At 38.8% G+C, this 24139-nt stretch overlaps 2 protein-coding genes across 7 annotated transcripts in view; both read right to left on the reverse strand.

The window, feature by feature from the left end:
- The window catches only part of LOC127007342 (homeodomain-interacting protein kinase 3-like), a 39239-nt gene extending 19663 nt beyond the window's left edge, over positions 1–19576 (reverse strand). Inside the window, exons 1-11 of one of the 5 annotated variants that reach the window (XM_050878174.1) lie at positions 19083–19576; positions 12542–12617; positions 9018–9221; positions 5241–5493; positions 4807–4919; positions 4062–4250; positions 3726–3899; positions 2425–2643; positions 936–1214; positions 682–801; positions 86–376 (exon numbers count right to left, since the gene is read on the reverse strand). In XM_050878174.1, the coding sequence (XP_050734131.1) occupies positions 86–376; positions 682–801; positions 936–1214; positions 2425–2643; positions 3726–3899; positions 4062–4250; positions 4807–4919; positions 5241–5493; positions 9018–9218 (1839 nt within the window). In that variant the 5' untranslated portion in view covers positions 9219–9221; positions 12542–12617; positions 19083–19576. Of the gene's footprint in view, positions 1–85; positions 377–681; positions 802–935; positions 1215–2424; positions 2644–3725; positions 3900–4061; positions 4251–4806; positions 4920–5240; positions 5494–9017; positions 9222–12541; positions 12618–18884; positions 19031–19082 lie in introns of those variants that run through there. The other 4 variants (XM_050878177.1, XM_050878173.1, XM_050878176.1 and 1 more) reach the window with 4 other exon arrangements.
- Positions 19577–23516: 3940 nt separating this feature from the next.
- The window catches only part of LOC127007344 (CAP-Gly domain-containing linker protein 1-like), a 62599-nt gene continuing 61976 nt past the window's right edge, over positions 23517–24139 (reverse strand). For both annotated transcript variants that reach the window (XR_007760186.1, XM_050878188.1), the window contains one exon: positions 23517–23803. The gene's annotated coding sequence lies outside the window, so the exon portion shown is untranslated. The remainder of the gene's footprint in view (positions 23804–24139) is intronic.

Raw genomic sequence — 24139 nt, forward strand, 5'->3', positions numbered from 1 at the left:
TAAAAATTACAGCATGATATTGGTCACTGATTCCTTTCATTAGCACCTAAGCACACACACACACAAAAAAAAGCAGCCAGCCCACCTGCATGGAAGCCTTGACATTGGAACAGTGAGGGTAGTCCAGAAGGTGTTGAAGTGTGACAAAGCTGTGTTGTAATGCCTCGCCAGGGCTGATGCGTCTCTCCTGGTCCATGGTCAACATTCGCTTCAAGAGGTCGATGAACTCCCTCCGATCAGCCTTTTCTGCCAGCAGTTCTCCACCTTCAAGTTCTGTGGGCACATTAACTTGGCCCATGTCGTCTAAACAGTTGAATATGTATTTGCGGGCCTCTTTACTCTTGATGCCTGTCTCTCCTTCATGTTCTTCAGGTGTCTGTCAAAATGGAAATAGGACATGTAAAGTGATGTAACATTGAAAAACCTGTTTCTAAAATGATGAAAAAATTGTAATATTCTATGTGCTATGTAAATCAATTGTTCTAAAGAAGTTAAGTTCTTTATATAGTTGGAGCTATTTCTCCCTAAGAGCTTGATTATATACTATGTTGGGGTAGCTGGGGAATCCTATCCTTTCAGAAGTTCTGTTTCCCAGCCCATGGCTAGCAGTGAGTCCAATCTCTGATCTGCTAGGGCCTGCAATCCCTTCCAGTAAAAAGATGATCTATCTCACTAAGATACCTTAAGTCGCCAGAATGGATAGGTGGACTCATTATCCCTGTAGAAAAACTTGGTCGTTTTTGTAGCATTATTCAGCATGTGCTCGGCAGGAATCCCTTGCGTTTGGCTGATGTAACGAATCTGAAAGTGAGAGGACACCATGTCTGTAAATTGTAATGTGCTATCAATGCAATTCACTGAAGAACTATATAACATGTGAAGAACAGATAAAGATGTTCTACAATGCAAGGAGTAGCTCCAGGTCTGAAACATACCTGGTCATATTCAGATGACCCAGGGTAAAGTGGCCATCCCAAGAAGAGTTCAGCAATAACACAGCCAAGTGACCACATGTCAATAGCTTCAGAAAACGGAAGCCCAAGGACGATCTCTGGAGCTCGATAGTAGCGTGACTGTAGGTAGGTGTTGCACACAGCCTTGCTTACATGCGATGCACTGCCAAAGTCTATGACCTTGACACGGTATGGCTGTCTTACAGGATCTACCAGCATGATGTTCTCTGGTTTGAGATCAGCATGAATGAGGCCAAGTTGCTGTTAGGATTAAAACAAATTTCATTAGTGTTTGGTTCTAAGTTAAAAAAAAAAAAGAATAATAGGAAAATATTAACAAACACACAACAATAGTCATACAAAGTCATCAATTTTACCACTACCCCTCCCTACAATGAATAGTCTCCATAAAATCTTCGTTGAAAATCTGAACTGGAAATTTAATATTTCAATTCTTTTTATACTTCTGCCAATAAACTTTTTATTCTGAACAGTTAGGGGAACTAACAGATGGGGCCAGAATTTTAGTCTGTATCCTCATAAAAAAAAGGTGATTAGTTAGTTAATATATATAAATATATATAAATATATATATATATATATATATATAATATATATATATATATATATATATATATATATATATATATATATATATATATATATATATATATATATATATATATATATATATATATATATATATATATATATATATATATATATATATATATATATATATATATATATATATATATATATATATATATATATATATATATATATATATATATATATATATATATATATATATATATATATATATATATATATATATATATATATATATATATATATATTGAAATTCTCTCTCTCTCTCTCTCTAATTCACTGGACACAATATTTTATTGAATTTATCTTAACTCATAATATTCATAATAACTGTAGAGAAAACATGCACTAAATTATAAAACTAGAAATTTCTAAATGTTAACTTTTAATAAATAACATTAGATCTAAGAATATTGGTTTGTGGTTTCACAGCCACCAAAATCATATCACCCATCAATGTAAATTTAATTTAAAGAAAGATAATTTGCATATTGTTTCTCATGTTTTTTTCCCTTGGCCTATATCCTTCACCTTAGAAAAAATGTATATATAATGTTAGTTTTAAAACTGTGGTGAACAGCAGTGAGCTTTGTATCTGCCAGTAATTTTATGACAATGTATAATCTCAAATCAGAAACCACATGGATATTACTTTGGTATAACTGGAAGCAGGACCCACACAGTAGAGCACAAGTCGCTTAGCCAATAATAGCCTCCTGATGAGGAAGTTACCTATCAGCCTTTCAGATTTAATTGTTAAATGATTTTTTGACTATATTTTTTGTTTTGGGAAACACAGCAGAATGTACGTTCATATACTGAACACCCCAATTATAACTACCATTTACATGTCACCAACCTTAAGTTTGAGGAGAGCTGTCAAGACCTGCTGAAGTATGGGTCGTATAAACTTGAGGGGCAATGGGGAAAATTTGTTCTGTTTGAGGAAGTCATAGAGGTTTTGCTCCAGCATCTCAAACACCAGACAGGTGTGGTTCTTGTGTTGGAAACACTCAAAGGCTCGAACGAAGTTGTAATCATCTGCATTCTCCTGGCTAAGTCTTGTAAGGATTCCAACCTGATTGTTAATATCAAGAGAAAAGATTAATATAGCCCTAACAATGTTTTGAGACACACTTTCAGAAAGCAGAAACAGTTTAGTGAATACAATCAAATATAATAAAATTAACCCTCTCGTGCACCGTGACACCAATGGTGTGTAAAAATTTTTAGGGCCAAAGTGCACCGTGACGCCATTGGCGTCAATTTGAACAAAAATATTACTTTTATGGCACAGAGGCCCCTGAAACCTGAGGAATATTACCCACTCTTGTACTCACAGTGAAAGTAGTGGTAAGTGAAACAGAAAGCATTCTCCACTTTGTTAGAGAAAGTGATGAGCGAAAAAGACTTAGATTCAGAAGGTAATGAAGGCACAGAATGGGACAGCGTGGAGGACAGGACAGGAGTCGTACTTCCCTCCCCGCTGGACCCGCTCCCTCCTCCCCTACTCAATATTTTTACTTCTCCGCAAATATTTCATGGTGCTAATTGTCCAATTGGAGATTTGAAGGAACCATAAGAATCCTGATAAAATTCTGCTATTATAAATACATCTACCTGGAAAAGTTGACCCACAAAGTTTTTAGTTATGGAGTTGGGAACATGACCAAAGTTGAAAAATTGTTTATGCGCACTTTGTTCCATGTCCATAAACGGTCCTATGAATTACTATTATTATTTCTTTATTGATTCATGAAAAACTACAACAAATAAGGAAGCCATTGATATATTATGTATAATGACAAATGCAGGATTGGGGTAAGAAAGGAGATGAGAAACGGAATTTTTCGGCGCGCTAAAAAAAAAAAAATACCTTGACTAGCGAGACCCAATATTTGAAATGAACGCGGAAAAGAAAACTAATTGAAACTTATGGTGCGCGAGAGGGTTAATAATATATACAGCAGTGTTTCCATTTTGTAACACTTTGCATACACTCATTATAAGCATTACTATCTATCTATATCTCATGTCTTGTTCCCTCACAGGAACTTCCCAACAGAAGTTCCTGCCGAAGCAGAAGCATCTCTAACTTTCCCTATCAGAGCACTCCTCAGCACACCCTTGCTTGAATTGCATAGGAATATACTCTCTCACCTCAATCTGACCCTGTCTAGCATATGAGGGGTGGTTTTTGAGGATCTTGATGGCCACAATGTCGCTTGTGCCTTTCTTCCAGCACTTGACCACCTGACCGAACGTGCCCCGCCCCAGGAACTCCAGCACTTCATATTGTGCTGTGAGTGAAAACAGTGTCTCATGCTGCACCAGCTGAAAACAAAAATATAGTTTGTATTATGCATTTGAAATTAATAAACAAATATAAACAGTATGTATCATATCCATGTGGCATCTAAAATGGAGTACTATAAAGCTAACAAACCTACTCTTAACATCAGTTATTCTCAAGAGGAAAACAGCACCCGGCCTCACCTGGTAGTCTCCATCTGCAGCTGAGGAGTTTCCGCCCTTGGTGGCATTGTTTTGGCCGCCACCCAGGGCCACCTTACCGTGGGCCACCGTCTTGGTGGTCGTGGCTGGGGCACCACCTGGGGCCCCCACCTTACTGCTCTCTACACCTGAGTTACCGCCACTGTGACCATTGTGGTCGAAACACTTGCGCTACAAGTTGAAAATAAATTTTAATCAATTTAAAGCAATGTAGTACTTGATGAAAATTTAACATAACAAACCAACCACAATTATATTTCTAATATTGAAAAGTAATCTACAATACCATAATTGCAAGTCTTGAAAATTTACTGTATAGTCAGCCCTACTCCAATGCAGTTGCATTGTTACTACAGCAGTAAAAGCCATAGTAGTGGATCCCCATTTTCCTGCGTTAAATGACGAGCTGGCACCAAGATCATTCAAAAAAAAAAATTTCCCTCTTCTTCCTTGAAAAAGCTTTTAAGGTTTTGAATTTTTCTACCTAAAATTTTTTCACTGATGCTTACACAGTTCATTGATCCTTGGTCTTCCTCTTATTTAAGAATCTAAACATTATAAAAAATGGGTACCTAAAACATAGCTTAACTTATTATTCAGTGGAGAGGAAAAGACCCATAGGCACTCAGACCCCACGGAGGTCTGGCATCACATGCAGGTGGGGCATCTGGGCATAGTGTTAAAATGGTATGGCTGCCCACTTAAAATTATCTAGTAGAGCAATTACCTTTGTGGAGCACTTTTGATATGGATCTAAGAGCTTGATGGTTGATGCTCGTTGCTGTTGTACAGGCTGGTGGTGATGTTGCTGGTGTTGGTAACTGACAGTTGAACCTGCCACTGCAAAAAAAGACCCTAGTTATCCACCAACTTTAGATATAAAAAGCTGCAGTCTGTGAAAGCAATAAAAATTATGATGCCCAACATAGTTCTCAACTACAGTAGACTTTCCATTTAACACAAAATAGGTACCAAAGGAACTTGTACTAAATTGATTTTGTGTTGAAGGGAGGGGTACCTGTAGGCTACTTACATTTAGTAAAATTACCTTTGAGGAATTAATGATCCAATATGTTTACCCTTTGAAGTTACTATTACCCAACAGCACAGATAGTACTGTTTTTTGAGTCTGCATGAATGCAACAAAATTATGTTACATACCTCTGGCTGAGTGGTGGTGGTGGTGGTGATGGTGGTGGTGGTGGTGTCCTGATGATGATGAAGAGGAGGAGGATGAAGAGGCAGTGCTGTTACTACTAATCTTGTGAGTCTGCTGATGTTGCCCATGCTGCTGCTGTTGATGATGGTCCTGTGGAGTCTGGTGGGGGGGAGGCGGTTGCTGCTGCGGCTGCTGCTGCTGCTGCGGCGGCTTGCTCTGGCTCAAGGTCACGCCATCACTAAACAAACTACCAGCCTGAAACAGACATAGAAAACAACTGTGCTACATGGATCCCAAAAATACTTCACTTCAATCAAAGCTCACAGTAACCTTTCACCACTACATCGATTCAATCTATTTCAATGAAACGTTGCCTCTCCTAATGTTCTCCACCTAAACACTAGGACTTGAGAACTAATTGCAAACTTACTATCATGCACACCAAACAGCTTATAAGCTACATACCGATGCAAAAGCAAAACCCAATGGCATACAGGAATCATTAGACCCTCCATTTAACACAATATAGGTAATACTAAAGGAACGTGCTAAATGTCTGTCCATGCACATTTTCTTTTGCACCAAAAATCTACATACGAATGCAACATTTGGTTATACGAATGGAAATGCATCTAAAAATTTAAATAATACCTACATGCAATTCTCATACACTCCCACTTTGGCTGCCAAGGCACATGCCTCCATTCTGTAGTGATGAGTGTTTCTCTCTTAATATTAATATACAAAATCTTAAATGAATGGATCAACTCGAATGAATGCTTCAACAAGTGGTACTACCTCAATTTCTAAGCAGTCATATGTGCCTGCGAATCTAAGAGTAAAATGAAAAATTATTGAAAGACCCACTTGTAGCATGGGTCCAACTGAGATGGGAGATGATACAGTATGCCCCAGATACCACATATTGTGAGGATGGGTTATGGGAGATAAGGCAGTATGGCATAAATACCACATACTGCCAAAATTTATCATGATTTTATCTCTTGATTTATCCACTTAACAACATGGTCAGGATTCATAACCATTTGTATTAATGGGAAAACACAATCTCTAAGCCAGTTTTTGATGACAGGCAGATATTACCTATGTGTCAGCTGGGCAAGGGTGTAACATGATTTTAACTCCTTTTCCAGGATATAATTTATTACCCTACTAAATATTAACATGTCTGAAGTGTTTCTTCCTCATACACCTTTCTTACCAGTCACCATATTTATGTTGTGAGTTATATATTGCATGAGTCACTTATGGTTATTGTACTTTAGCCCTGGTCATTCAGCCTTTTAAAATTACACCTATTTATTGCACGAAAAAAAAAAAAAAAAAAGAGAGAGAGAGAGAGAGAGAGAGAGAGAGAGAATGCTGTTAATCTGTGCTTCTTCATCCATTATATCCATCTTTCGACATTTTATTTCACATCATATTCCCACCAATCTACTACAGTCAGTCCTAAATTCAAATAGCAATGCCCCAAGGAAGAAAAGAGAAAAGCAGTGAGTAGCACTATTGTGAAAGGAGACATTCCAGGCACTCAAAGTTCTATATTCATGGGAGGAGGTAGGGAGCTCTGGCAACAGCTCTTATCTCTACCCTTAAGATCATCAAGATATACAGTGACATCCAGTCATTTTACGGAGGGTTTCTTTATTCCCTCCCATCCTACATTTTCTGTGGCAGTTACCATAAAAATGAGTGAATAAATTAATGTGGAATATATTTAAGTTAAAATATCTTGCAGGCCAATTAGCCCTTTACTGGCCTCTTCTTTTTGGATACATATAACTGATGTTCTCATTTCCTTCTTTTTGGATACATAAAACTGATGCTCTCATTTCCTTACACCTTCCCCACCATACTGCTAGATGGTGGAAGCAAATTGTTTCTCCAGTGAATGCTTGCTACTCCAGTGTGTTAGGTGCCCGTATCAGGAAGGGTGAGATAAGATATCCAACGACATAAAAACCCCATATGGTTGAAGTAGACTTTCCATGTTTTATAATTTAAAGTTTATCAAAATGTATTAAATACAAATAATTATCTTCAAACATTTACCCTACCTTCCTTTCCTTCTTGACAAAATGCATTCAAATTGTTTTAATCATATAATCAATGTATACATAAACCTGTCCATGTTTGTATTTCTATAAATGGTTTGGTATGCACATACATTTTAAGTGACTGAACTAAGCCACAAGATCTCAGCTTTCTAGAAATACCTTCACTTGAGGTCTGCATGATGCTAATCCTTGCAATACTGTAAACAAACATGCACATGCAACTCTACTGTATTGAAGTATAAATCTATCTATATGTATGTTTATATTAGTATAATAATATGTACATAAGAGGCAGGTAAAGCCATTACAGCATCCGTATACTGGTTAATGATGTGCACAACAAACATCAGTATATTCAAGATGCATTTGAAGTCAGTATAAATAAATCTAGTGAACATAGCACAACATGAGATCTAATAAGTTGGAAGGTAAGAATGTCACTGGCAGAAATGAGCTAATGAACCCAACCAGTTTAACATCTAGATACTTTGTTTCAGCATCAGTATGTCTCATTCCTGGTTCAAATAGCAAAACCAAAGTAGCCAAAGGATCATCACTTCACAGGTGGACTGTACCACGAACACAACTACAAATACACCACAACCTGTAGACTGCAATTTACACCAAATACCACTACCAGTGGCAAAAAATAGCCCAATACCATGTGTGGCTCCACCCACACAGCTTTCTTGGACAGAGTGGAGTCAAAGACCCTTCATCTCATCCTTTTACTAGCAGTCTTCTACCTCTTAAATTCCACCACATGTTGCATCTCTTTCTATTTCCTACCAATATTTTCATGCTGACTGCCCTTCTGAACTTGCTAATTGCATGCCTTCCCCCCTCCTGCATCCTCACTGCAAACAACTTTCCACTCATTTTCATACCTAGTCTATCCATATCCCTTATGTAAGTCAACCAGAATCTTCCTTCTTTTATCCCTTACACTGGTAAACTCTGGAACAGCCTTTTTTCATCTGTATTTCCCCCTGGCTACAACTTGAGCTCTTTCAAGAAAAGATTATCAAGACACCTCTCAACCCAAAACTGACCTCTCTTTTGACCTCTCCTTCTGTTTTCTTTTATTGGAACAGCATCTAGTGGACCTTTTTGTTCCTCTTTATTTCTTGCCCTTAGGCTGCCTCCCTTGTTGTATAAAAAATTATAGCACCTACAGCAAATGTTTCAATCACACCAGAGTTGTTTTAATACTGTCCAATAAAAGAGGGAATCTCATGGATGCCAGTGTTAACACATTACTATGTGCCAAAGCCACAACAGGTTATCTAACATATATCTTTGTGCATGCTGTTGTCTTAGACTACAAGAATGTTTTGTCATGCAATCATGCAAAAATAATTGGCTCAACAAAAAATATATAAACCAAGATAAACATTCACCTTTACAGTTATAGACGTAGTTTGAAGGCAGTCATCCCAACCTACCACACATTACATTTTTTTTTTTTCCTGTTTAAACTGCAAAATCCTTTGCCCATTCTTAATTTCAACACCATGCAGCAGCTTCACTCATCCTCCTTCACCAGCCTTGCCTTCCACCTTCATCCACTTAATCCCATAACTACTCCGCATACATGGGCATGCTTGCCTCTGCTAGCCACTTACTAATAATGCCTGAGGCATTAAGGTATCAGAGGCTAGCAAGCTCTCTGGCCAAGAGAGCCATGAAAGGGAGCCTCACCTGATGGGAGAGGTGTTTGGCTGCTAGTGTTTGGGCTGGCACTGCTGTGGCAGTCACTGTATAACTGGATGCAGTGCTGCTGTAACCACTGCCAATCTGGTCCAATTTTCGCTTCCTCTGCAGGCACTGTCCAGAAGTGGCAGGGGCATGCAAGACTGCACTGGGCTCACCTCCCGCCGGAGAGATGAACATGTCATGCATTCCCTGTAACACACCAACAAACACACACACATTACTGGTTAGCTCAAACACACACACACACACACACACACACACACACACACACACACACACACACAATCAAGCCAGCAGTGTTAAGGGTCCCCCTGTCTCTTACAAGACCCAAGACCTTGACTAATCAGGTTGTCAACCTGTGTAATGAGGTGGTGGTGATGGTGGTTGTAGGAGACAGCACAGGGCAGTAAGTTGCACAACACTCATATATATGTGGAGTTAGAATAACAAAGAACAGTCATTGGATGTGATAATTTCTAAGCTGAGCAGAACATTACTGGAAACGTGTGACACTTCTCAGAAAGTGAAAGAAAACAAACATATGTATATATATATAAAAAGAAAAATCTGCCTACCTTTTAGTGGATGTTGTCATATAAATCACTGCCTGACTCTCACCTTATGTAGTGGAGAAAATGCCATCCTTCAACTGACCCTTCTATTTACAAGTCCTGCCCCATTCTCATTACATATACAAAGCTGTACTTATACACATATATGCAAAACTATTCACAGAAATCACTTCAGTTTGGTGGCTAATTGGTACCAAAATAGACCCCCTAAACTAAATGCAGATTTGCCAGACCAAATGGCCCAAAATGCCTATTCCAATTAAAAAATCAGTGCTGAAGAATACCAATGTCACTTTTTCCAGCTCTTTCATAAGTAACAAGTTTTACTATAGGGTAAGAATTGATGATCAGTTACTCAATATATATATATATATATATATATATATATATATATATATATATATATATATATATATATATATATATATATATATATATATATATATATATATATATATTTAGTATTGGGGTGCCTGGTGTACATGAAGTTGGTATCCAAGGCTAAGGAGGGGAGGCTTCACAACAAACGGTGCTGCCACTACCTCTGCCTTACATTACTTGATCAAATGCCTGGAAATATTTTGTCCTTGACTGCCAAACTAGGTAAAACTTTAGACTTTCACTTTCTTGTTTTAAATATAAAACTTTTTTTCTACTGAAGTCAACAAGTGATGAGAACTTCCTTGGTGTGGCTACTGTCATCAGGTTCCAGACTGCCACTCAGGAATGTTGATGTACTTTTCCCAAAAGGAATGGATGGTCAGAGCTGCACGAGCTGTGAAATCTGTATTATTAGGCCCATTTTACCTTGCTTCTAATAATAATTCATTTTCATGTAATTAACCCAAACAGTGTTTAGAACATACAAGTATGTACGTATACTTATACAGAATGTCAGCAGTTTTAAACAATTATACTGCAGTCACTTGTTTTTTTTTTTATCTATAATTCATTACTCGAGGAGTTTTAAGGAAGGATTTAGAAGTCATGAAGTCATATATACTAGGATTGCTGTTTCTGGTAAATGGTCACCTCTATGAGCTGCAGAGGTAATATTGCGAGGGAGCTGTCATTGTTACCCATTTTTTTTTGCCCTCAGCTGATCAACTCTCCAGTTTGGATCACCCCACCACCTGCAGGGAGTTGTACACCTAACAAGTGAACCAAACCTGCCTGCTTTTTTGTGTGATAACAATGGCCATTGGCCAAGCAACCTCACAAGAATCTCCCAACCATCACTGAGTGTAATAAAGTAGAAGTGTGAGTGTTAAAATAAGAATATCATGTTGGTACACTATTTGGTAGGAAAATGTGCAGAGGTATAATTGGTACAAAATGTAGATAGATTAGCCACCCAATAACCAAATAATTATTTTCATTGATTCTTTAACTCAACTACCATGCATTTCTGCTACACAGGAAAAACCAGATGTTTGAAGGATGTGAAAATGAAATTTTTCGTACAAAGAAATTATCCAATCCAGAATCGTAATTAAGTTTAGAGCTAAGTTTGATCAATTGAGACATGGACGGGACCCCACGAGCTTAGCTCATTTTCTGTATATAACTAGAAGTAAACAAACACACACACACACATAAATGGAGATACGGAGACGGGACCACACGAGCGTAAAGCCCAGGCCCTGTAAAACTACAACTAGGTAAATACACACACACACACACACCATCATATGTAGCTTGCTTCTTGTAAATCACAACTAGGTAAATGAACACTGAATTCAATGGCATCCATTTTTTTATTTTTTTATTACGTTCTACCTATGGCACCTTTAGGCTTTCATGGTGGGGCCTGATGGTCGGCCCCAGCCTGTTATGGCGCAGGCAAGTGTTTATAGCAGCGCCATCTTGCTTGGCTAATGCTGTTCCTCAAAGCTCATCTTTGACCCTCTTTTTGGAGAGAATTTCGAGCCCAGGTTGATAGGGGGTCTTCAGGACAGCATACGGGTGGGTAGTCTGAAGCCACTCGGCAGTGACTGAAAAATCCCAGTTTGTGGCGTCGGGTGGGACACAAACCTGTGTCCTCCTGAACACCATGCTCGCACAATAACCACTCGGCCATAGCCTCCCCACAAGTCGACAACTCAATAAAAAAGTAATGTTCCCATTGCCACTCGATATAGGAGGGATTTTCATGTGCTTATTTGCATTACCTTAAGCTCAATATGAACATTTCTGTCAAGACAGAACTGTCTTATGCTGTTAGAAAACCAATAAAATCCTTCCATTTAGGTTTCAATTTATATCAGTGATACTGATATAGTCTGTCACAACCAGTCTTTTGGACCATATGTCTGTACTGGCACTGTTTAAAAAAAAAAAAAATAAATAAATAAATAAATAAATAAATAAATAAAAATTGTAAGTCAAGGTGTATTATCTTGGGGGACAGACAGGTGACACTCAAGTGGTGCTATTTCAAAATATGGTGTCTTGAATGAGGAAACTTGCTCACAAGCCATGAAGAATCTATCAGCCAGATGAGAATCTCATATCCTTTTAAACTTCTACTCATGGGACTTTACATGCATTATCTACATCCTGATGTGTTAATCATCACTTGATGTTAACACATTATTATATTATTGCTGCTCCCATCAGAGAATGCTCTATGAAAGCAAATTACAATTACACAGCAATCACCCAACTCCTCTGGAATGCAAGTCATTGTGAATGAATAGCTTGTAAGTGAACAAGACAAATATATCTTAATGACAGATGAGAAAACAATTATAATTTCTTATGATAATTTTGAAAGCATGCTTTACAATATATATGACTGAGTTGGATGAGGAAGATATGTTTTTATCTACTTTCACCAAATAACAAAGTAAACTAAATAGTTTGTGTGGAACTGGGAGGGAAAATTTTTAGTGAATGAGAAGTGACAGCAACAAAGAGAGATGAGGAAACACTTGCCCAAAGTATATCAAGGAATGTATCACTTGAGTCAGCTGCTCCTGTGCTGGCTCAGCAGCACCCCAGGTCAGCAGCCCTGCCAGGGTGAGTATCATGTCTAACACCATGTGTGGAAAAACAAGTCTGGGTTTGATACCAGCTTGCTCAATTATGTGTATTTTGTATGCCTCTAAATGCATGCGTACTCATGCGCGCAAACACACAAACACATTATTATTAACACTAAAATAAAAACAAAGGGCCATATACTGACACCAAAGATGAGAGGAAAGGTAGTCTACAGGGAATTATTAATTTACGTATTTAAATTATATACTACGTGAATTTGGACTAACGCAAGGTCATAAAAGTCAGTTTCTTACTTTAATTGGCTTAGTAATATGATGTATATAGATTCAAACAGACCTTTGACAACCAAAAACTTCTCTGAGTGTCAGGAGCTCATCAGAAATGCACTGACCCTAACAGATGAAAATTACCCAAATGTTGAAAAAAGCTCAATTGTTTCCTACACAGCGATGGGTAGTATGGTCTGCATTTGATAGAAGGTCCCACATGCTCCATCTTTAGTGAACGATTTGTCATTTGTCACATGACTGGGGTCTCCTTGAACTGAGATGACTCGCCAATTGAAAATGGTGGCCCACCTTAACATATCTAGGCAGGACTGCGGCTTATCCTGGCAAACGAGCTTGCAAGGAAAATGCAAGCAACCCTTTACTAGAAGCAACTGCAATCATACCAGAACAAGACACAAGACATTCATAAGACAGTGAAGATGATGCAGAAGAGGGCAAGCGAGGTTCCCACGTCCAATCTGGATCTGGATATATGATGCGCAGGGCACCAGTACAGGTGCATAACACGCATATTTGTTGGCTGTTGGGGGGACGGGGGAGCCGGGTGTGCAGGGGAGGGAAGTGAATCAAGTGTAATTGTTAAGTGTTGGTGTGTTGTGGTGACAAGTGATTGTGTATTTGTTTTCTGAATGAGTCTATTGTATCACAGTCTAAAATCTGATGAGGGAGGTTGTTCCAGTCACGTATGGTGCATGGAAAGTATGAGTGCTTGTATGCGTCAGTGTTAGTGTGATATGTTTGGTATTTATGGATGTGTGTGTTATGAGTACGTTGACTGTTTGCGTTGTGTAGGTATGTTTGTGGGTCAATGTCAATATGAGTGTTTGTGATCTTGTACATAAGTGTAAGTCTGTGTGCTTGTCTGCGTATGTGAAGAGGTTCCATGTTTATCTGTTGTTTGATCCGTGTTGTGATGCCAGGCGTTCGAGTGTAATTGTTTGTAATGAACCTAGCCACCTTGGTGTTGATTTGTTCTAACCTATCAATGTTTCTATGAGTGTAAGGATCCCGTTGTAACAATACCGTTTCTTGTTTACAAACACCCCCTCCCCAGGCAGGTGGCTTTGCACTGCCATTTTTTGTCCCAGACTTTACATATATTCTTATGGGATAATAATGTTTAGTTTATGCAATATTTAAGTTATGCAATTCCTACAGGAATGTATACCTCATGTAAATTGAGAATTACCTGTAGTTATATGAAATGGCAAAGGATATGTGTGAGATAATGAATAATACCTTCCTGTCAGTTTTTACAATAAAAGGAATGTTTGTTTAGCCAATGACTGAAGTAAGAACTCTGAAAATTGAAGACATGTAGATGAATGAAGATTAGGTGGTGAAAATGATGAAGCAGATGTGACAAAAGTAGTGGATATTATTCTTATATAAGCCTATTTACTGAGGAATCTAAATTCATGATATAAGTTGTAATCTTTGACTGCTGTAGAGAACTACAAGAAGACCTGAATAAATGCAGTCAAATCTGGATAATATAACTTAATGCTAAGAAAGGTCATGTTATGGAGATGGGGGAAGTAGGATGAGCCTAGGATGGATGTATACAGACAAGTTTTTTTCACTTGTCAACGTTTGAAAACTGTATATTGCCAAGGTCAGATCCCAAGGACAGCCTAATTATTTGTACCCCAAGATTTTTAGTATCCCCTGCTCTGAAGCAAGTCTAGCCATGCTGTGGCAAGTTGCTCCATCACTGCTGGGGACTGAGGGCTGTGAAGTAGAGGGGTATGTAATGTTAGGAAGGGTTGGCCATAAAACACTAGGATTGTCAAGTCTCATCTGGTAAACTGTTATTGTTTTTACCACCCACTTCACATTACTACTTGGGCGCTGAAGTGTGGTGTAGTGAACAGCACACTCGGTCCTGGGTTTGAATCCCAGCCTGGGCAGTTGGCGTACAGCTCACGCAGCTGGTCATCTTTCTGGCTGGTCAATAAATGGACACCTGGGGAGGCCTGGCAAAGGTAACCCACAGTAACCTGTATGCTGCACTTAGCCTGTGTCCCAGGATAATAAGTTCTCACCCATCAAATGCTTAAGGGCCAATGGGACATAAATGAGCACCTAAACCAGACACAGCTATAGCATATGTATGCCCCAACTTTACCATTTACCTTATTCATTATTTTCAGTAAGGCGGCAGCTAAGGCCTATATAGATATGTATTTGCAGGGGGTTTCATGATCTATCCTAGGATAGAACTTCATGCATTTATCAGGCCTCCCCAGCTCATCATAATCTGGGAATGCATCAGCTAACAGTGGGATTCTGCCACTCATCATTACATTGTCATGCTGCCCTGCAACACATATGACTAACTATGGCATATGCCTTTTCTTAGCCTTTACCCCCACCTCTCTCTTCACCCTATCTTCTTGTACTCTTGTCTACTTTCATCATCTTTTCTTTGCCTAACTTTTCCTTCATATCCTTTCATCTACTTCCTTATTCTACCACCAAGTCATATGTTTTCCTTCCTCTGTCCAAATAACACACCAAGTGCCCTCCTAACTATTTATCCTACCATTTCTGCAGTAGTAGCCCACCCATCCAGCAACTCTTTTCTACTACCCAGTGCTTGTCTTAACTCCTCCCTTCTTTCTTTGCTTTCAACCATTTGATCCATCATCCTTGGCTCTGCCTTCACTCTCTCTCTCTCTGCATGATCTCCAAAGTTATCCTACAGATTACTCTGATGCTGTCTAGCTCCTTCCTCCACTGCAATCACCTTACAGTCTCCAATCTCTTAACAGTTGTGCCTCTCTATAAGACCCAATTCACCTGTGTACATAGTCCCATACACCTCATTGCCATCAAACCGTTCTATGTTTTTATTTCCATTTCACGGTATTATGTCACTGTAGATGACACAATGTCACCCTGTACTCCTAAGAACATAAGAACATAGGGAGACTGCAAGAGGCCTAATGCCCTACACACGGCAGCTCCAGATTACCTCCCATGGCCCCTCTACCACCTGTCATCCTTGTCCATGTAGCTATCCAGTCTACTCTTAAAACAAGCTATCATCCCTGCATTCACTATGTGATTGCTGAGTCTATTCCATTCCCCCACCACCCAAATACTAAACCAATGCCTGCCTATTTCCCTCCTAAATCTATACTTTTCTAATTTAAATCCATTACTGCATGTTCTATCCTGCTGGCTAATTCTCAGTACTTTGCTTATAACGCCTTTGTTGTAACCCTTGACCCATATGAATACTTCTATCAGATCCTCCTCTGATTTGATTCTAGGAAGTTGATGTCCATTCTGTAGTGTGGGCACCAAAACTGGATAGCATAATCTAAGTGTGGCCTAACTAACGCTAAATAGAGTCTGAGGATGACCTCTGCACTTTTGTTGGTTACCGTCCTGTTATTAGAGTCTAATACCCTATTAGCCCTATTCCATGCACTAATACATTGCTTCCTTAATTTTAGGTCAGAGTTCACTAACACTCCCAAACCTCTCCTTGAAATACATATTCACCACAGACATAAGAACATAGGGAGACTGCAAGAGGCCGAATGGCCTACACAGGGCAGCTCCAGATTCCCCCCACTACCACCTGTCATCCTTGTCCATGTAGCTATCAAGTCTACTCTTAAAACAAGCTATCGTCCCTGCACTAACTATGTGACTGCTTAGTCTATTCCATTCCCCCACCACCCTATTACTAAACCAATGCCTGCCTATTTCCCTCCTAAATCTACACTCTTCTAATTTAAATCCATTACTGTGTGTTCTATCATGCTGGCTAATTCTCAGTACCGGTACTTTACTTATATCACCTTTGTTGTAACCCTTGACCCATTTGAATACTTCTATCAGATCTCCCCGCACTCTTCGGCGAAGAGTGCGGGGTATTCGTAAAATCACCACCATCTGTCCTTCATTCCTATCCTATCCTAGACACATATTAGGCTTATTGATTGTAGAAAGTATGAGGACATTCTTTCAATATCACAAGACATTTATATAACCAGATAATATCATCATTATTATAACCAATTAAATAATTAGCTGCCTCAAATAAGAGTTGAGGCTTAACTATAATGTTATACATTCCAAAAAATGTAAATGTCATTGGTAAAGGGAAAATACTATATTACCAATGTCACTTGCTTATCGTGGATAATCATAGAACCTTTGGTGAGTGCTTGTGTGTAGTCTCACACTTCAAATATCAAGCAATATCAATATTAGTGTGAACCCTGCATAAAGATGGTGAAAGTACCATTGCTACCCTACAGCACAGGCATTATATACACAAAACAGCTACATTTAGCAGGCTGCAACAATCATTACTTTGTACAATGATTATTGTTACTTTTTGTGTTATGTACCTGCTGCAAATCTTAGAAACACCATTCTGACAAGACAGTTTTAGCTCCATGCTTTTCATTACAAGCACACCTGTTTTTGTTTTTAATAAGAACATAGAGAAACTGCAAGAGGCCGGTTGGCCTACACAGGGCAGCTCCAGAATCCCCCCCACTACTCACGGTGGATGAGGTGTAGTTACAGGGGTTACAGGTAGAGGCTTGATCCTCGTTATACCGGCGGTACCAGGCACGCATCCAGTACCCCGTCACCTTACTGCACCCACACCTCACTGCCACCTGTCATCCTCGTCCATGTAGATATCCAGTCTACTCTTAAAACAAGCTATCGTCCCTGCACTAACTACGTGATTGCTGAGTCTATTCCATTCCCCCACCACCCTATTACTAAACCAATGCTTGCCTGTATCTCTCCTAAATCTATACTTTTCTAATTTAAATCCATTACTGCGAGTTCTATCCTGTTGGCTAATTCTCAGTACTTTACTTATATCGCCTTTGTTGTAACCCTCGACCCATTTGAATACTTCTATCAGATCTCCCCGCACTCTTCGTCTCTTAGTGAATGTAAGTTTAGATGTTTCAGCCTATTTTGATATGGGAGGTTCCTCAGCCCCTGAATTCATTCTAAATGAAATTACTATAACTAGAAAATTTCCCCTCTTCCCTAACATTGAGGGAGCTTGAGAGGAATTAAGGGCACAGTGAGGTGAGGAAGGGAAAGCATCTCAATACTTCATTTAAATTCATACTAAACTGCACCTTTACTACAAGAAATATTAAACTTATGAGAACCTTTGAGGGTTTCATTCACCCCATCTTCCCTTCACTCCAATCAGGTTTGCTAATGACATTCGATAACTTCTTGGTCAAGGGTTGTGTACATTTGCTGCTGCTGATTTTGAGTCTTACTTCATAAAAATATAAACATCCTAAACAAGTTATGAGGAATTTGCAGGTCAAGTTACTGCTCCAAATAAGGCAGTAAGCAAGTACAGCACCGTATTTGCTGAATATACACCAATATGAAGAACTCTACGATATGACATTGCAAAGGGTTAAAACTCCTTCCCCCACCGTAGTATCATGATATAGAGCTATCCACACTACATTTATTCATCTTAATACATTATCAAAACCATCCTGAAGACTTATAATGTGTAACCATTCACACAGGGACAGGTGCATTTCTGAACTAACAACTTTCTCCCTACCACCACCCCAAATGCCAACCTGAGTCTGAACTACCTACACATTAACCTACCCTCAGAGCACTAGCATAGCCCTCCTGAACACATGGCCAACTCATGCAACGGTAAGCTAACCTCTCAACATATTTCTGAGACAATGCAACTTTCCCCCACCACCCCCTCATGATGGTAACCTGATACCAAACTGCCCACGCTACATTCTCCTCCCCCTGAGGTCTGCTGAACATCTGGGTGACTCAAACACGGCTAGACTTACCTTACACCAGCAGGAGAAGCCCCGTTGCCCCACAATAGGCCTTTCCACGTATGGGATGACACGTAAACCAACTCTCACTTTTACGCCTTTCCTTGCTTAATAGGCCTCCACACACCTTCTCGAACAGGTTAACAGGCGTGCTGGACTTACCTTCAATACGGGAAGTAGCCCCTCACCCCCTACGAGCTACAAGGCCTTCCTGGGTGCGACCGTCTACGTAGAAAGAGACAGTGAGAGGAAGGTCATGCCATTACCAGCTGCTCTCCCTTCCACCTCCTCCCCCCGTTGTCACGCCTCCTCTCTCCCTCCTATGGCCTCGTCAGTGTCCTCCGGGTCCTTCTGGCTTACCTGCTGGTCTCACTCCACCTCCTGGCTGCGTCCTGGAGCATTCCGCAGCACACCGTCGTCTTCAGCACCTGGCAACTCACTCGTCAGCCATTTTCGCTTTTCTCTCCGTCAGTTCATCCCCATCTCCCCTAACTAGTTTTCATGTTGCGGAGGCTACACGCGCACTCACACATCCCTTGCACAACACACGAGGGGGGTTTGGTCCCGTCGCTGTCCCCTGTTCATGGTAAAATCCAGGGAGTGGACAGGAAAAAAGCAATATTTGAGCCCCCCGACGCAGCCCTCTCACCCTCAGTCTTCACTTCTTCACACCTCACTCACACTGTTCCTGCACGCCTCGCCCAGGCTGCCACGTTATCGTACTCACACCAGCGTATTTACCGGTTTCTGACCCATAACTATTGCCGTGAAACGCAGATAATTAGTCGGTTTAATGTTAGCTACACGTGAAGCCAGTTCTTGGGATCGAGGAGACAGTTTTGGGGTCGGAAATGGGTAAATATCAGAGGCTGAGTACGACAACCTGGCAACTACGCGCCTCGCCCTGCCCCCTCACACCCTCCACTCACAACTCTGCTTTAAGCCATTTTCACATAATCTAAGTTAATCTGATCCATTCTAACGTCTTTCTCGTATTTAAAAACGTCCGTTCTCGCTCTTTGAATTAGCATGCGGCCTCCGGTGAAGCGAAATAAGAGGTTTGTTAGTGACTTTAAGCTACACCAAGAGATTCACACCACATGGCGACTAGAAATACTCACTTTTACCTGAAGGTCAATATGACGACACTCTCCGCCACCCACTACCCTGCCGAGAGGCTCAATGCACCATATGTTAATGTTCAACACCATCCAAACACTTGTTGAGGGAGTTAGTGACGATATGAGGTCTGAAAGAGGATATCTGGCCATGCGTTTAATGGCTTAATTCATAAGTTGAAAAGTTTGTCTGGCATATCATATGAATGTATATTGGTAACTATATATGTAATTCGACTCTACACTTGAAGTTTATTCTGGTATGGTCAAACAGGAATAAATAATAAATATATTATTACATATATTGATATATAATAGACTATAATTCAGTCAATACGCATAACAATGTATCGATGAATGAACAATTGGGCTAATGAGTGCCTGAGTAAGTGAAGAAATTAATAATTAAATAAAGTGAGAGCGATGAGCCGCTCTACTTAACTTCCGATCTGGCAACCGAGACACTGCACGTGCAGATCTACGTTGATGACGTCATGATGTCTCGATTCCGTTTAAAACTTTGTTCACTCATTACATTCATCCGGGAAATACCAGAAGGACTTCCGCGAACAATCCTGAATGTTTCCCTGAGTCACACTGAATTAAGAATCAAGGACAACACCAGCAAAGCAGAAATCGTGTTAGTGCGGGGTGCACGGGGGGGGGTCATCCCCATATTCATTATATGGGGCACAACTCACAATTTATAGCATATGCTGATCGAGTGATGTCATTACAACATTACTACCATGAGCCCCGCATTTAGTAGGACCGTCACACTCTCCATCTTCTCTACTGATAACATTAATCTGGGAAATACCAGCCGTGGAAATTCCTCGAACAGACCTTTCACGCCCTGTACGTGTCCCTCGATTACAGTTTTAATGCTTTCCTCATTGATACACAACAAAATAACACTTGGAGTGGGATAATATGCATAGCTCTGCCTATGCTGATCGACTGATCGACATTCATCCGGGGTATTATTTTATCAATTAATTAATTGCGGCTTCCTCATACGATTAATCTCATTATATTCTTCACCACAAGAAGTGTTGGGGAGAAACACAAACATCGATATATATATATATATATATATATATATATATATATATATATATATATATATATATATATATATATATATATATATATATATATTTAAATAATAAAGTACGGTAAGCCGGATCGAGGCTGCGTTATGTATACAATTATGCAACCAGACAAATGGTATATAGGTTAAAATCCAATATCCTATCATGTGTGTGCATGCGTGCTATTGGAAAACCATAATGACTGTAAAAATCATATGAAATGGATGCTGGCCCTGAAACAACCGCTGGAAAAGAAAACTGAAAGGAGTAGGCCAAGGATAACGCCGATTTAAGTAGGCCTATACGCAGCACACAAATGACAAAAGTAAATAGACTATGTGTGTTTACGTGTTATAGGGTAACCATATATATTGAGGAGACATCCCAGGAGACTATAACTGGGCCTAACCGATCCCCTAGAAAGAAATTGCAATGAAAGGAATAGGCCAAAGATATATAACGCCGAGCAGTACCTTAGTTTATACACAGCCCGCAAATTGTAAATGAATAGAAGTTAATATTTCGTGTGTGTTTACGTGTTATACGGTAACCATGTATACAGAGCAGACAATGCGCGTTACTGCGGCCCTGTCTCGTGGCACTGTACATAATTATGTCCGGCGTGGTTACCGTGGCAGCCTACGTATTGGCCTGCGTGACGTCACGGCGAGGGAGGCAGTGACGCACCGCGCGATGACCTGCCCACCTGCTGCTTTTTTTTTTTATTTTTTATGCTGCTGCTGCTCTTACCTCCACGTGCCGTTGCTCTCTTTATTGGTTTTCGCATTGGGACACACACACACACACACACGCTCGAGGAAACGGACACGAAAACACATTATATACAAATTGTATATGACGCACATTATTATGACGAATATACATACTACTTATATTTATACATGCATAGCACATATATATTACACACATACTGAGACAAAAAACGTATTAACAGTATGAGGCACGATATTGTGACGTATACATACTACGTAATACATGCATTCACACATACGTATATAATAATTTTATCACACATACGAGAGAGAGAGAGAGAGAGAGAGAGAGAGAGAGAGAGAGAGAGAGAATTATATAAATGGGGACTAATTAATATCAACACAAAGCAATTAAAATCATTACGTACCATTATATACAGCTGCTCACGGTAATGAAAGTGCGCTTTGGTACTCCCGCTGATAAACTACCCGTGAACGAAGGGAAAAACCACATAACTAATGCCAATGCGTATATACTCATGTGAATACCTAGGTATACTACTCAGCTATAGACACTTCGATGGCCAAAAGGTCGATAAGTTAAAAGTAGACATACTATATGGATCTCCCTTATGTAGCCCCGCCTGACCGGTGATGGGAAACTATTCTGAGAGGATTGTGGCTATGTAGAAACCGAAGCAACAAACTTGACATTCCAGTTTGATTCGACCTGACCGCCTTGCGTGACCTATCTTTCTCTTTCCGTACTTTTTTTTTTTTTTTGTCTTGACATTTATCTCTTTCACTTGCCCCTTCCCTCTTGTTTCTTTAATTCTCTCATATTTTGCTGATTTATATTATTTTTATTTATCTTCGCAGCTTTAACTTTTTTAATGTATCATATGTATATGCCAATACATGTATGAATATAACACTATATAGTTGTTAACGGTAATTAATTGAAAATGGGTCACTCTACATTATAAGTGTAAAGACTGACTGGATACATGGACCCAAATGGCCTCAAACACTAATCAAAATAGTCCCTCTTGATGTCTCATTGATGCTCCACCATGGCTTCATTGGGAAACAGTTGCTGATGGAAATGTGATATACACCTGTCTGTCGGCCCCCTTGATCAGTGACTAGATTAACTTAACAATGACAAGGTCCATCCAGTAGACTAAGTAACTCAAGGGGTTACTGATACACAATTAACCTTTAGCTATATAATTTTAATACACTGTTTACACAGACATGTTGTAAAGCTTTTATAGCAAATGTGTTACACAAGGAACTTTGAATATTCTAGGTAATAACTGCACCCTTGAGTTCTAGCATTAAAGACCTCAATAAATTAAATATTTTTTTAGTACATGGTACAACTGCAACCAGAGGATACTAAACACAAGCAGCTACAGCTGAAGCCTGGTGTGTATGTTCCCACAATGGTGGTATTGACAACCTTGGTAGTTTGAAACTTTGTACATGTATTTACACACAATATATAGTCTAAAATATGAAAAGTATATCAGCCATATATTATGGAGAATCTATTATATATATATATATATATATATATATATATATATATATATATATATATATATATATATATATATATATATATATATATATATATATATATATATATATATATATATATATATATATATATATATATATATATATATATATATATATATATATATATATATATATATATATATATATATATATATATATATATATATATATATATATATATATATATATATATATATATATATATATATATATATATATATATATATATATATATATATATATATATATATATATATATATATATATATATATATATATATATATATATATAATGCCCATTGTTTGCATTCCAAACTTTCATTAGACCAAAATGATGACTGAACCCAAAATATTATCAACAAGACTACATATATTCAAATCAAAAAATAAAATAATGATAATAATAGTAATAATAAAAAAGCTGTATGTACAGAACATACTAACCAAATATTAAAGTATAGTATCTAATGCACTGACAAACTCATGCTAGTCTTGGGTTAGTCCTTCCAATAACACACATAAAAAAAAAGTAAAATGCTGTCGCTTTTCAACCATCCAAGCAGGAAACCCTGTGGAAGTATTTTGAAGGTTTTAATGTCAAAAAGGTTATATGCAAAACAAATTTCCTAGATTCAGTGGCTTGAAGTACGTCATGGGTCTAGGAAATAATGATACATATGTAAGTTGACATATAAGCTGATAGAGTCACTCAAAGCCTAAATATTTAATAAATAAAGCTACAGGATGTACAACAAAATCATATATAATTTTCCAACAATAACAAGATATATCTAAGAAAATCAACAGCCTACATGGAGTGACTGTATGAGTGTTAAACTCACAATAGCAGCAAGATTGCTGTCCTCCTGCTGAACAGTAGGAAAGAAAATTAGGAAAATCATGCT

The sequence above is a fragment of the Eriocheir sinensis genome, chromosome 35 (genome assembly GCF_024679095.1).
Source record: "Eriocheir sinensis breed Jianghai 21 chromosome 35, ASM2467909v1, whole genome shotgun sequence".
Taxonomy (NCBI): Eukaryota; Metazoa; Arthropoda; class Malacostraca; order Decapoda; family Varunidae; genus Eriocheir; species Eriocheir sinensis.